Source organism: Barbus barbus, assembly GCF_936440315.1.
Source record: "Barbus barbus genome assembly, chromosome: 34".
NCBI classification, from domain to species: domain Eukaryota; kingdom Metazoa; phylum Chordata; class Actinopteri; order Cypriniformes; family Cyprinidae; genus Barbus; species Barbus barbus.
In genome coordinates this window covers 27,840,930-27,856,001 of record NC_136762.1, presented here as the reverse complement: position 1 = coordinate 27,856,001, position 15,072 = coordinate 27,840,930, and the positions used below count along the sequence as shown (strand labels likewise).

General features: G+C 41.3%; 1 protein-coding gene across 1 annotated transcript in view; it reads right to left on the bottom strand.

Annotated features, from left to right (window-relative positions):
- Positions 1-15,072, bottom strand: part of LOC306853992 (schwannomin-interacting protein 1) — a gene marked incomplete at its 3' end in the record, with an annotated part of 268,241 nt that overhangs the window by 162,643 nt on the left and 90,526 nt on the right. Inside the window, exons 4-5 of the mRNA XM_079391751.1 lie at positions 13,046-13,117; positions 11,370-11,505 (exon numbers count right to left, since the gene is read on the bottom strand). Coding sequence (XP_079247877.1) covers positions 11,370-11,505; positions 13,046-13,117 — 208 coding nt within the window. The remainder of the gene's footprint in view (positions 1-11,369; positions 11,506-13,045; positions 13,118-15,072) is intronic.

Below are 15,072 nucleotides of genomic sequence, written 5' to 3'. Positions count from 1 at the left end.
TAAGGGGCCTAAAGTGTGCCAAGAAAACATCCCCCACACCATTACACCACCACCACCAGCCTGCACAGTGGTAACAAGGCATGATGGATCCATGTTCTCATTCTGTTTACGCCATATTCTGACTCTACCATCTGAATGTCTCAACAGAAATCGAGACTCATCAGACCAGGCAACATTTTTCCAGTCTTCAACCGTCCAATTTTGGTGTGCTCGTGCAAATTGTAGCCTCTTTTTCCTATTTGTAGTGGAGATGAGTGGTACCCGGTGGGGTCTTCTGCTGTTGTAGCCCATCCGCCTCAAGGTTGTGCGTGTTGTGGCTTCACAAATGCTTTGCTGCATACCTCGGTTGTAACGAGTGGTTATTTCAGTCAAAGTTGCTCTTCTATCAGCTTGAATCAGTCGGCCCATTCTCCTCTGACCTCTAGCATCAACAAGGCATTTTCGCCCACAGGACTGCCACATACTGGATGTTTTTCCCTTTTCACACCATTCTTTGTAAACCCTAGAAATGGTTGTGCGTGATAATCCCAGTAACTGAGCAGATTGTGAAATACTCAGACCGGCCCGTCTGGCACCAACAACCATGCCACGCTCAAAATTGCTTAAATCACCTTTCTTTCCCATTCTGACATTCAGTTTGGAGTTCAGGAGATTGTCTTGACCAGGACCACACCCCTAAATGCATTGAAGCAACTGCCATGTGATTGGTTGATTAGATAATTGCATTAATGAGAAATTGAACAGGTGTTCCTAATAATCCTTTAGGTGAGTGTAAAGACAGTTAATAACATCCTTAATTTTGCCATCAGTTCAAGCCCGAGAGAGAACAGAGTCGTGTGACAGACACAGTGATAATGCTCGAATGTGTTTGCACACAAGCCACGGTTAAGACCGTTGACTCCACTGTGATGTGACCCTGTCTCTCTCTCTCTCTCTCTCTCTCTCTCTCACACACATATCGCGTTACTCTACACTGCGCTAGGGTTGTAACGGTATGAGATTTTCACGGTATGATAATCGTCTCAGAAAATATCACGGTTTCACGGTATATATTAAACAATAATTCTTATCAGTAACAATGACTCTTAAAAGAATAAGAACAAGTTATTTGAGTGAACAAATCCTTTATTGCAATAAACTTGAAATCATTTTAATGAAAGTAAGCTTCCCTTCTGAGGAAAAAAAACAAAAACAAAAAAACAATTACAAAATAAAGCCATAAGTGTCATGATACGTGCAGAGAAATGAAGCGAGAACTCAAGTGCAGGGAAATGGTGGTTTAATTATAAAAGAAACAAAACCGAAACATAAATTACCCCGAGGGGGAAAACAGAGCATGGCAGAAACAAGAAACAAGAATCAGGAAACACACACGACTGACCGTACACAACATGTAACAACGTGGCCGAACAGAACTGCAAACACCAGGAACATAAATAGGGACACAAACGAGCAGGAACAGGTGAATTCACTAAACCAATAACGAGATAACAAGAGGGCGGAGTTAGACAATCAACCGGGGAACACATGGAACAATCACAACACAACCCATGTGCTCAGACAAGACAGTGACATCTGGTGGCCAACCAGGGCACACCCACAGAATACGTGACACTACCCCCCAACAAAGGAGCAGCTCCCAGATGCTCCACCTGCAACACTAAGAACACAAAAACATGAAAAATGAAAATACAAAATGTCAAGAAGGGAGGTGGGCAAGAGACAGATCAGGGGGAGGGATGGTGGGCCAGGCCCGTGCAGAGGCAGGGGGCCCGCAGACCAAGGCCGAGCAGGAGACCAGGGCGGATCCGGAGGGACGGACCAGGGGGTTTCCGGCCCAACAGGAACCCCAGCGCACGGCCAGGGTGGGGCCGGAGGGACAAGCCAGGCAGTGACTTTAAGAACGGCCTCTGTGGCCGTGACAGGGCAGACAGTCAGTTCAGAAACGGCCTCTGTGGCCGTGACAGGGCAGGCAGTGAACTCAGGAACGGCCTCTGTGGCCGTGACAGGGCAGACAGTCAGTTCAGAAACGGCCTCTGTGGCCGTGACAGGGCAGGCAGTGAACTCAGGAACGGCCTCTGTGGCCGTGACAGGGCAGACAGTCAGTTCAGAAACGGCCTCTGTGGCCGTGACAGGGCAGACAGTGAGCTCAGGAACGGTCTCTGGCAGGGTAAGGAGCTCGAGTGGAGCCTGCAGGGCGAGAAGTTCGGGTAGAGCCGGCAAGGCGAGGAGCTCGGGTGGCGCCGGCAGGGCAAGGCGCTTGGGTGGCGCCGGCAGGGCGAGGAGCACGGGTGGCGCCGGCAGGGCGAGGAGCACGGGTGGCGCCGGCAGGGCGAGGAGCACGGGTGGCGCCGGCAGGGCGAGGAGCACGGGTGGCTCTGGCACGACCTCCTGGCCAGCAGTGAGCTCCTGGGTAGCCTCCTGGCCTTGTGGGACGGAGAAGGCCTTCCTCCGCCTCTTCCTCCGTCTCCGGGAGCGGGGCGCCGCTGCGGCATCCTCGGCCACCACTAGGGGATTGAGAGCGGGCACCACGGCCTCGGGAGCGCTGTGAGCGGGCACGGCCGCCTCGGGAGCGCTGTGAGCGGGCACGGCCGCCTCGGGAGCGCTATGAGCGGGCACCGCCACCTCGGGAGCGCTGTGAGCGGGCACGGCCGCCTCGGGAGCGCTGTGAGCGGGCACCGCCGCCTCGGGAGCGCTGTGAGCGGGCACCGCCGCCTCGGGAGCGCTGTGAGCGGGCACCGCCGCCTCGGGAGCGCTGTGAGCGGGCCCCGCCGCCTCGGGAGCGCTGTGAGCGGGCACGGCCGCCTCGGGAGCGCTGTGAGCGGGCACGGCCGCCTCGGGAGCGCTGTGAGCGGGCACCGCCGCCTCGTGAGCGCTGTGAGCGGGCACCGCCGCCTCGTGAGCGCTGTGAGCGGGCACCGCCGCCTCGGGAGCGCTGTGAGCGGGCACCGCCGCCTCGGGAGCGCTGTGAGCGGGCACGGCCGCCTCGGGAGCGCTGTGAGCGGGCACCGCCGCTTGGAGAAGCGTCAAAAACTCCACCAATTCCCCAAAAGTCAAGTGGTGTAACTCCCTCATCCACTCCTCATCGAGGGGCTCATCAAGGGCAAGGTTGAAGAAGTCCTTGAGAGCCACCTCGTTGTATCCCAAACCCTCTGCTGCCTCACAAAACGTCCAGGCAAACATCCTGACGTCAGTGCCCCTCTGACGGAGAGAGTGCAGCGTCCTGACCTGGAGGATCCGTAAAAAAGTGGGGTTCCTCACGTTAGGGGCTGGAGGATGGGAAGAATCCATTCCCCGCTGAGTTCTCTGATGTCGGCCACGTTCTGTCATGATACGTGCAGAGAAATGAAGCGAGAACTCAAGTGCAGGGAAATGGTGGTTTAATTATAAAAGAAACAAAACCGAAACATAAATTACCCCGAGGGGGAAAACAGAGCATGGCAGAAACAAGAAACAAGAATCAGGAAACACACACGACTGACCGTACACAACATGTAACAACGTGGCCGAACAGAACTGCAAACACCAGGAACATAAATAGGGACACAAACGAGCAGGAACAGGTGAATTCACTAAACCAATAACGAGATAACAAGAGGGCGGAGTTAGACAATCAACCGGGGAACACATGGAACAATCACAACACAACCCATGTGCTCAGACAAGACAGTGACATCTGGTGGCCAACCAGGGCACACCCACAGAATACGTGACAATAAGCCTTATGTATATCTATATCACACTTTAACATTTTAATTAATGTTTTAAAATGTTATCAAATTAAAATTTAACAACACTTATTTTTGGCAAAGTGCTGCACAACAGATGTATTCTAAGTAAAAACATGGACAAACATGATATTCCTTAAAACTAATTATTATAAAGAATATTATTGTTGTCACAACTTTTAAGTGATTTGTACAATTTATTTCTGTCAGGACTTCAAGTTAAATTGAACTTTTATTTTGACGGGTTGTAGCAGACCTTTGTGTTTAGAGTATTTGACAATGTTTTTTTCTCAAATAAAACTGGTTTTCTCTCAGAGCAGCTCTGCTGATGTTCATATTTATGCAGACGCTGAAAACACCATTAGTATCATGCATGCATACTTCAGTATGTAGTAGATAAAACAGCGGCACTCATATCTACTTTTGATTTATCCATCCGTCAGATTGCGCGTTTTAAGTGGCAACCTCGTTAACGTTATTCTGTAAATCCCATGTTCACGACGGCACCGGGATTCCCTCTGCATCACGGAAATTATACGGCCTTATAACTTGTTATAAATGCGACATACCTTTATCTGCACGGAGGGATGATGTCCGTGAATATGTTGGATTTATTGCCTGCTTTTGCAGCCACTTTGCGTCCACATTTTTTGCAAATTGGATTCGTCTTCAAGGACAACCCCACGCTCGTGTTTTTTTTTTTATATCAAAAGTATTCCCATACTGCAAATGTAAACTTTTTTTCAGCGGGGGATGGAGATTAGATACAGTGTCTGTCATTTCAGCAGAGTGAAGCAGCCAAAATAAATTGCATATGCACGGGTGAGATTATTATATTTTTTTTTTCATAAATGTTTTTTTAAACCGTAGATATGCAAATGTTTACGGTATGATAATCGTGTACGTTCAAACCTCGATAGACCGTTATACCGGTATATTGTTACAACCCTACACTGCGCATAACTTTGCATTTGAATAGTCAATAGCAAATACTTAAACTAATAGCAAAACATACTTACAGTCGCTGATTCAGAAGCGCCAGATTGTCATAGCCTAGTCAGAATTGACCCTCTTTTTTTTTTTTAGAAATAGCCTTTTTGCACAGCCAGCCTTGTACTCACCAAGGTTCACAAAACGGTCGTCCATAAAATGCGTTGCACAAATTTGAACATTTGGGTTGCTGTTCTGTTGTAAACAAATATTAACCAATGATTCCTAAATGCATCTACTTTCGGAAGGCCAAATAAAGTGCTTTTGCTTTCGCCTAGAAACACACATTGTCTCCCTGACATGACTGCATCAACACTACTGCGGTTACTGAAACCACGCCTTCTTTCTTTGTGTGAACATTTGGGCGGCATTATGCAAATATATCCACATCGTGACGTAGACATGTGGGGGCGTGTTTTAATGAGGCATTTCAGCCCGGTCCTGATCAGCCTTCTCTTTTAGATAGAATAAATCCTTTTGTGGGAGACTTTGAGCTTTGTAACTCTGCAGATCGTATACATGCACAAACAACTACATAAAACACTAAAGACAAGGAAAACAAGAAATTGCATCATATGACCCCTTTAAGTTACCAGTCGATAGTTTTCTTAGTAGTAGTAAAGTAGGGTAAGGAGATTGCCTCAATTCAGATTGTGTTTTTCAACATCTAGAGTACTTGATCTCGATCTCTACCAGTGCCAGAAGGCATATGGAGACTGTGGTCATTAACTATAGAACCAAATGCCCTGATTCAGTATGCATTCAACCACCTGCCAATTTTGTATGGAAACCACAAAATTATTCTTTCAATACAATTATGTATGATTTAATATTAGTGTATATGATTGTTAACTGGACTAATAAAATGGGCACTATGTATAAGATCAAACCACAGAGAGAAAATGCCCCTGTCAAGACCAATGCATGGTTCAGAGCTCAAGCTCGTTGGAATATTGCCGGAAGAATATTGTTAACCAATGGATTAATTTCACTAGACCTGTCAGGACTCTGGTTTTATCTCTTCTCCTCCTCTTTGTTTCTTCTGCTTTGGTTTTGTTTTCCACATGATGGCTGCTCACAGCTGAATATCCCTCATGTTTTCATTATTATCTTGATTTTACTGCTACATCTCTACACTCTTCTCTTCATCAGTTTATTTTGTACTCCCTGCCTGTCAGTCAGTCTTGTCAGACTTGTTGCTCTATTCTCATGTGTCTCTCAAAGAATTGGACTGCCCATTCTGGTTCTGACCTTTGGCATGGTACCTGGCTTCTGCTCTTGCATATCGATATTGTGTCCTGGTGACTGTGTACATGGTCTGGATTTGGCTTTTGATCTGCTCTCAGCCTGACCGCTCACCTGCTCTGAATCTGCTTCTGCCACTCCTTGGGCTGTCTGCTCTCCTGATTGATCTCTTCCTGTCTGTGGATTTTTCTGTTGTTTTTGCCCCCAATGGTGTTGATGATTTGGGATTTGGCATCCTGACAAGAACCTAAATGTGGCAGATTAATGAGTGCTAAATAAAACTGGTAAAATTATTTCTTGCCATCTCTGTGTTGACTAAACAGATATGGACAAACCAGACATAGTTTGTTTAGTTGACTTGTGGACGTTCAGTATAATTGTGTCAATGCCATTTATATCCATAATTGCAGCTGGATATGCTGATGGGCATCACATAAACCCTGAACTCTTGATTAAAACTCAGCTGATTAAAACTCATTTGATTGAAACTAAGAGTTCAAGGTGAACACAAAGACATTCTTATGAGAAGAGTCACCATGGAAACAGACGCCAAGAACAAGCATCATACTACATCTTTCTTCTTTGGTTTAATGTCATTTACTTTCTTAGTGGGCTAGCTTAGTGTAAGTGTGGGAAAAATATCTTGTTCCTAACCTTTAGGTCTGGCTGGGAAATGGAGTGTGATTCCTAAGCATATATGCTGTGTATTGGTGTTTTTGTCAGGTTTTAAGATCTGGGTGCAAATATGCAGAGCATATTTGACTTTTATAACCTCTTTTCCTTTATACTTTTAAAATACTTTTCTTTGGAAGGGGGCATCTGTACTCTCAACCCAGCTGTGGATGATTATAACCAGCCTGGAATAAAAAGATTATTATTCAGTTATGATAATCACATCTTGATCATATTTATTCATTTGAAAACTTCTATACAGTTTGGGATCCCCATCTTAATGAAATTGGAGTGGTGTGGTTGTTTAAGAGCGCCCCCTACCTATTACTGCAATTGCAATCAATTGTGTTCAACTAAAGGTTCTGTAAAGTTTTTATTTATTTATTTATTTATTCATTTATTTTTTTTTTCAGAGCGGGCATGTGGAGATGGTCTAATTCAGTGGCTAAAACCAATGGAAAACCTTTAAATGTGGCTCCTACCCTAACTAACATCTACGGTTAAATTAGCAGGCACATTTTACAGAAGTGTGAATGCTGTTTTCAGCCTTTAAAAATGTTCCTCTTTTTTTCTACATACTGCATGACAGATTTTCTTCCACAGAACAGGAGATGTTCAGCTGAATGTTTAGCAGTGCTACTGGTCACATTTCCATATAAAAACAGTTCATCCTGACCTCATCTGTTTGTGCTCAACAGAATGAAGTCATACAGGTCTGGAACAACATGAGGGTGAATAAATAACTGCATTTTCACTTCAATTATCCCTATAAAATACATCTATTCATGCCATAAAATCCATATCTGGAGTGTTTCGGTCTGCCGGACCACACCCAGACACTGAGCTGCTTTGTTTTCACCTCACACTGAGTTATTTGAGTTGAAATGATGTCTTTACATCAACTGCATCTTAAGCGCTTTCCGATAATTAATGATCACGGTCTCTGATCAGTCATGCACGGCATATCTTTCCGTCCTGAGGACATCCGTCTCTCCTCGTCTTCCTCTGCGGTGCAGGACGCGTGATGAATCAGTAATGCGTGTTTTATTCCCAGCGGCTCTGAACAGACAATCATGCTCACGGCTCTAATGAATAGAGCCCCGATCATAATCATATCAATCAACCTTTAATATCGGCTACGTCCCCAACCACACGAGAGTGAGATCAGATCGATGCACATTACGGACACACACGAGGCCTCGTTCTGACGCAGTCTACAGCCGCTAAATATTTAATGTTGAGTGTCATGAAGTTAAAAGACAGAGAGAGAAAGAGGCAGATGAACCTTCATCTGTTCTCGTCTGGTGCTTTAATTAACACCAGGACAGCAGAATACAATTACACCAAATGAGAAATAGACTGAGCGAGACACAGTAATTTCCTTTGTGACATAAATATGCTAACTAGCCAACATTTACATCCTTGACCATGTGGTAGATTCACTGTGCTCTACCGACAGGGAGACGGTTTTACCCTTAACCAAAGATTAAACAATATTCGAAAACACATAAAAAAACAAAACAAATGAACTGTATTTATAAATACATGCAGTATATTCATGGACTGGTGATAAGTGATGATGATGATCATGGCATATGGGAAGATTACAGTTACAGCCCCGTACTGATCTCTAGTGGAATTATTACAACTTCACATCAGCCCATATTAGACTGTATCACATGATCGAAGCACACAAGAAACTTTCAAGTAATAATTATAAATACTGTTTTGTCCACTAATGTCAGTCAAGGTTTCTTTCTCCAAAAAACTACTTTTTATGAGCATTTTTCATCCTCTCTCTGACCTTTTCCATTAAAGGCACAATATGTATGATTTTCGTAATAAAACATCCAAAAACCACTTGCACGATGTGATATATTTCATGCACTCGTGTATTCTGTTATCTCAAATGTTCCCAAGGATTTGTAAATCCAGAGAAATTACAATTTTAAATAAAGGCTAGTCCCTGGTCATTGTCGCCTATCGATGACGTAATATCCGCACTATTGGTTTCTGCCTGTAGAAACTATGGCAACACAGAAACCCAAATGCTGCTGTACAGTTAAAATAAATCCATTATGGCTGTCACGAATGACATGAAAATGAAATCAAAAGTGTTGACTGCAGCATAAAATTTAGATCTGCTCAATGTTGCGCTATGATTCTTTTTACGCGATTTTACAGCGCTGCGCATTATAACCAGAAACACACAAGTCTGTTGAGTTTAGGAATGGATCTGTAAGGATCCATCCAGATTGGCCAAAAAATGGAATCCAACTGGTGGGCGAAGGTATAATGTAGGTATTTTACTTGCGCTTCTGCAAAGTTCACTTAATTTATCAGGATTTAGTTTCAATTTTAGTCTAGCTCCGTGTTCATCTGACTCCAATTTCAAGTGATCATTAAAATTAGGCTGTATGTCGATTATGTATTAATTTAGATACAGTATTTGATTATTCTGGGAATCCCATACTTTCAATTATTCGTTCATCAAGGACCTGGCATCGCACAGAATTTCACTCTGCCATTTAGTGAATTCACAACACAAACTCACCAGTTCTTAGATACCTATAAGTATGCCACACCATGCTAGCCCATTACAAAAAGTGTACTTTTTCCCTAATCACGAGAACTGTAACTTGTTAAGCCAGTGACAGTCAGAAATCAGAATTCCATAAAGATGTCCCCCATGTTCATTGGTACTTCAGTATGATCTATCCTGGATGCAGATTTGCAGAAACACCAGACTGCACATTAATCTATAGAAATATTTTTTTTTTTTTGTAGAAGAGATCAGAATAAATTAAACATTTTATTTGTCAGGTAAAAATGTATCATGCCAATTACATAATTAAACAATTAGAAGCCAATCCACAATTAAATTCAGTTCCAGTTCAGATAAACAGATAACATCAATTGCACAAAGATGAATCTTAGAGTCTCTGGAGCTCTGCACTCTTACTCTCACTGCTGTGTGTCTCTCTGCTGTCAGTTACGCATCTCTCACTCTCTCACACTGTGTGGGTGTTTTCTGGTTACAGAATCCCCAGATAGTGTTTTGCCATTTCACTTATATATCCAGACCAGAACAAAGAAATCTTCAAAACAGTTGTAATTTAAAACATAAAAGACCTTTTGGTTTGTTAGGTTCTCATGACCCTGACCAGAGATAGGAAAACATTCCCACAGACCCTGAGGAGGACACACCCCTCAGCAGCAGAACAGAATTATACATAATATTACTCATAATATAAGTGACTAATGTGAAATAGAGACCATTTTACCAATTGCACAGAGACCTTTAGAAAGATACTAAACATGAAAAGGTTAAAATGATATTTTCTTAAGCTATAATAACCACAAAATGTAAGTATAGTAACTTGAGTTCTTGACACTTCTAAGTCAGCTTTCAGTGACCCGGGCCATACGCCCAGGAGGGAAGGAGGGGGGGCTTAAGGAACGGTTTAAAGGGATTATTGTTGCTTGTTTAGGCAATTTAATTATAAAGTACTTCGTTATATACTGTAAATAATTTAAACAGTTCTAAAATCAATATAGAACTTGAAATCTAAATTTATCTTCGAGTGAAGCCTCTTTAACCCTCTGAGCACCGGTATGTTCACTTGCAGTTATTCCTGATAACAGAGAAAAGACCCTATGAGACTCAGATACAGATAAGACTAAAATCAATCAAATCTGTAAAGGGTCTACTTTTATTTGTGTACACTGACAATAACAACAAAACATTGTGCTTTTGTAAAATAAAGAAAACACACAGAGTGCGCTTTCTGCCGTCTCGCGTGAACTTCTTTCTGAAATGTGTCTGAAACGAAAATGAACAGAAACTTGACACACAGGCATGAGAAATATGTCTATAGAAAACTTCAAGTGTCTACTTTTAAATGAACCAATTCAAATCAAAAACAAATATTCTCTGATTATGTAATCTGTATGAAACGAATGCGAGGTACAGTGTTTCCCATCTGAGCTTATTATCCGCAGCCATACCTGTGTGCATAAGCTCTCATCTGTGTGGTCAAAAATCATTTTTTTTTTCCATTTCCATCCATAACCTGCAAACGGCATGGACTGTTCTTTTAAAGCTGCTTTGCAACTACTTATATTGTAAAAACAGCCATAAACAATTGAACTGAACAGTAGCTAAAAGATGCAGTGTGTGTGTGTGTGTGCGTGTGATTGTTTGTGTGTGTGTGTGTGTGTGTGTGTGTGTACGTGCATGTGTGTGTGTGTGTGTGTGTGTGTGCGTGTGCACGTGCATGTATGTGTGTGTGTGTGTGTGTGTGTGTGCGTGTGCACGTGTATGTGTGTGTGTGTATGTGCATGTGTGAATGTGTGTGTGTGTGTGTGTGTTTGTGTTAAGCTGTACTGTACACTAACGCCTGAACAACAGATCCCTCTACTGGTCACATATGAAATATGCAACCAAGTGTGAGATACTCAGATTCCATAAGATTTCATTAAACAACAAAACAGTCACAATCTTCTCAGCATGGAAGAACAACTGCTCCATATCCTTATTTACATAATGGGTATGTCAAAGGTATGTAAAATAATACCTTGATTACTACCAGGGAACATGTATGAAAACAAGCATTACCAAATGCATGTGATGCTCCACAACGTCATGACCTTCAGAACAAACTGACCTAAAACACCTCAAACTCCTGCATCTACACCATCAGCTTGCGAAAGAGGAAAGAGGGCGGGGCTTACGGGGGTGCTGCCATCTGATAGGGTGGTCATGCTGATAGACGCGCTCATCTTGTCTGAGGACAGAGAGGGAGGGGAGGGGCTTCTCTTCTCCAGGATATCCTGTGTCTGCAGGAAGTCTCGCCAGTCATGCTGGATGCTGATGGATAACATGAGTAAAGATATGATTTATTTGCTAACACTCTATTTTACAGTGTAGTGATGTAACGGAATGAAAATTTATTATCACGATTATAGTGACCAAAATTATCATGGTTAACAGTATTTTCGCAGTATTGTTAAAATGTGCTGGAAATGATTCAGTTTCACCAAGTTTTATATTTAAAATAAACAAACAACAAATCAAATTACTTTTTTTTTTTGCATAAACACTAAAACAATAACATTACCAATGATGTTTGGATTTTAAATGACATCATGACTGACAACTGTTTATGTTGAATGAAAAAAAAATTTATGAAATGTTTAAATAAAGCTTTGAAAAAGCTTCATAAAATGGTAAACTTCACATTTCAGCCTTTAAATAAAGAAAGGAGTTAAGTCAAAATGATAATTGATTAATAAATGATTACATGTATTTTATCTGTCCAATAATAACTCTAGATAGCTTATCTGAATAGTTTAAATGTGTAGAATCCACACAAGCTTGTTTTTCATCAACCGGTCATAAATGACAGCAGAGCATGTAAATCCGGTCTGTGTTTAGTCCAGACAGAAACTGCACACAGACTGAATGTGAACAGAGTCTCTGTAAATCCAGTCTCTGACAGCAGGTGGCGCTGATGAAGCAGCAGAATTACAGCTGTTTCCCGTAAAGAACACTACTTTATTAGGTATTACATGGAGCGAAGATAAAAACGAAACACCTTTGAATCTTTTCTGAAGACAGTCAAAACCTTCAGAGGTATAATTAATTAATTCATATAATCATTTGTATAATTCCCTCAGCACTCGTTTAAAACCTTGCAGCTTTCTGCCATGTTTTCACACAAAACTACACTAATCTGTGTGCTCTGCTTTACTGAAAACTCTGCTTTATGCTGGATAGCATTTATTTATCATGAGTTGTTCAAATCGCGGTAATCAAACACAGTTTTAATGATAATTAAAATATGAAACGGTAATACTAACTGTGGGGAATTTTTCCATGATTTATCATCAAACTGGTAATGTCAAGCTACTATTCCTAAACCAAACCCTATAAAAATGTAATTCCACTGTATCAAGGACACCTTAGGAAGTGAAACCCTTTGTTTTAAGGTGTGCGTTCTTCCAGCGTAATTCTGCGCTCACAACCTGTAGGCCTGCTTACAGTAGGGTTTGGTTTAGGGTTTAATGCATGCTATTATGCATAATATACTGTTATTACTATAATAAATATATATATATTATGTTAAATGTAAAATGAAGTGTAATTGTGAGTTATTTCCATGTGGAGGTATTGATAATAAAATACCTATAATCACATATAACAATAAAATACAGAAATTACTGATAATAGCTATAATTGCTCATAATAACTGATTGCAAATTAACAAAGGAATACCATGATAAAGTGATAGCAATAATTGAGTCCACTGTATTATCTGTAATCTCCAGTGGAGTACGGGTAATGATAATAACCCATGGCAATGTGATATCTGCAGAATAAGTGATGGAGATATTGATCATATACTCACATCAGTACTGTGCTCTCCAGTGGATGTGTGCTCACTGTGATGTTATTCTCCAGGTCTGTCGCCATCTGATGACTGAAACAAGTACATTCACACAACACAAGCATATTTCACAAATTATTATTTATTATTATTATTATTTAAAAAAAACATATTTTTAAGATCTGTTTAGTGTTTTCATGATGTTGACATTTAACTTTCTTATCTTTAACTTTTTTTTCATATTTGAAATTAGTATTGTTTACTTCACAGTCAAATGAACAGATGGTGGGAAACCACATTGGAATACAGCTCCACTGTCACACAGAGATGAACATGCAAACAACACACAAACACATGCAAGGGCATTTTTTGTTCTTATTTTTTACCATTACTTGCACATTTTAGAGTGGCCTTTTATTGTGGCCAGCCTAAGACACACCTGTGCAAGAATCATTCTGTGGTGGATGCATTATCTCGATGGAGAAGTGCTCACTAACACAGATTTAGACAGATTTGTGAACAATATTTGAGAGAAATAGGCCTTTTGTGTACATAGAAAAAGTCAGCTCATGAAAAATGGGGGCAAAAACAAAAGTGTTGCGTTTATAATTTTAGATATATATATATATATATATATATATATATATATATATATATATATATATATATATATAATGTGTGTGTGTGTGTGTGTGACCCTAGACCACAAAACCAGTGATTTAGATTCATGAATCATCTGAAAGCTGAATAAATAATCTCTCCATTGATGTATGGTTTGTTATGATCGGACAATATTTGTCTGAGATACAACTATTTGAAAATCTGGAATATGAGGGAGCAAAAAAATCTAAATATTGAGAAAATCACCTTTAAAGTTGTTCAAATGAAGTTCTTAGCAATGCATATTACTAATCAAAAATGAAGTTTTGATATATTTACGGTAGGAAATTTAAAAAATATCTTCATGGAAAATGATCTGTACTTAATATCCTTATGATTTTTGGCATAAAAATAAAATCACTTATTTTGACCCTTACAATGTATTGTTGTCTATTGCTACAAATATACCTGTGCTACTGATGACTGCTTTTGTGCTCCAGGGTCACACACACATATATATATATATAGGTTACACAATTTATTGACTTTAAATGGAGCTCAGGAGGAGCATGTTGATTTAATCCAACCGAAGACAGCACTATCCTATCTCCAGCTCCATCCATTACAGACAGTGAGCCAGATCTGTTTCTTCACCTCTATGCACACTAGATTAGCATCCTGATTACTGCTATGAATTAGTGATAATGCTACTAAAGTGAAATTATTCTTTTGTCTGTGTTGTAGTGATGGGTTTTTCGAAGCACTGCTTCATGCAATCCATGTGTTTTGAGCCAGTGGTTTGGAGTGTGTATCAAACTGCCAAAATCATTCAATTTCAGCAAACAAAGCTTCATTATGTCTTCATTATCAGTGTTGTGCAAGTTACTTCTAAACTGAAATACATTACAGATTACTTGTTACTGTTATTTAAAAGTAATTCCTTACGATCCTTACCTTCCAATATCACTATCTCAGAATTGTAATGCGTTACATGACTCCTGTATTACTTTAAAAAAAAAAAAAAAAAAAAAAGTCGTGACGTATTGTCAAGTATGGTGACCCATACTCGAAATTGGTGCTCTGCGTTTAACCCATCCAAGTGCACACACACAGCAGTGAGTAGTGAACAAATGCACACACACACACACACACACACACACACACACACACACACACACACACACACACACACACACCCGGAGCAGTGGGCAGCCATGCTGCAGCGCCCGGGGAGCAGTTGGGGGTTCAGTGCCTTGCTCAAGGGCACCTCAGTCGTGGTATTGAGGGTGGAGAGAGCGCTGGACATTCCCTCCCCCCACCTACAATCCCTGCCGGCCGGGGACTCGAACCCGCAACCTTTCCATTACGAGTCCGACTCTCTAACCATTAGGTCACGACTTCCCTAATGGTTCCCTTTGAGTTACTTTCACCAAAATATCTACAGAAGT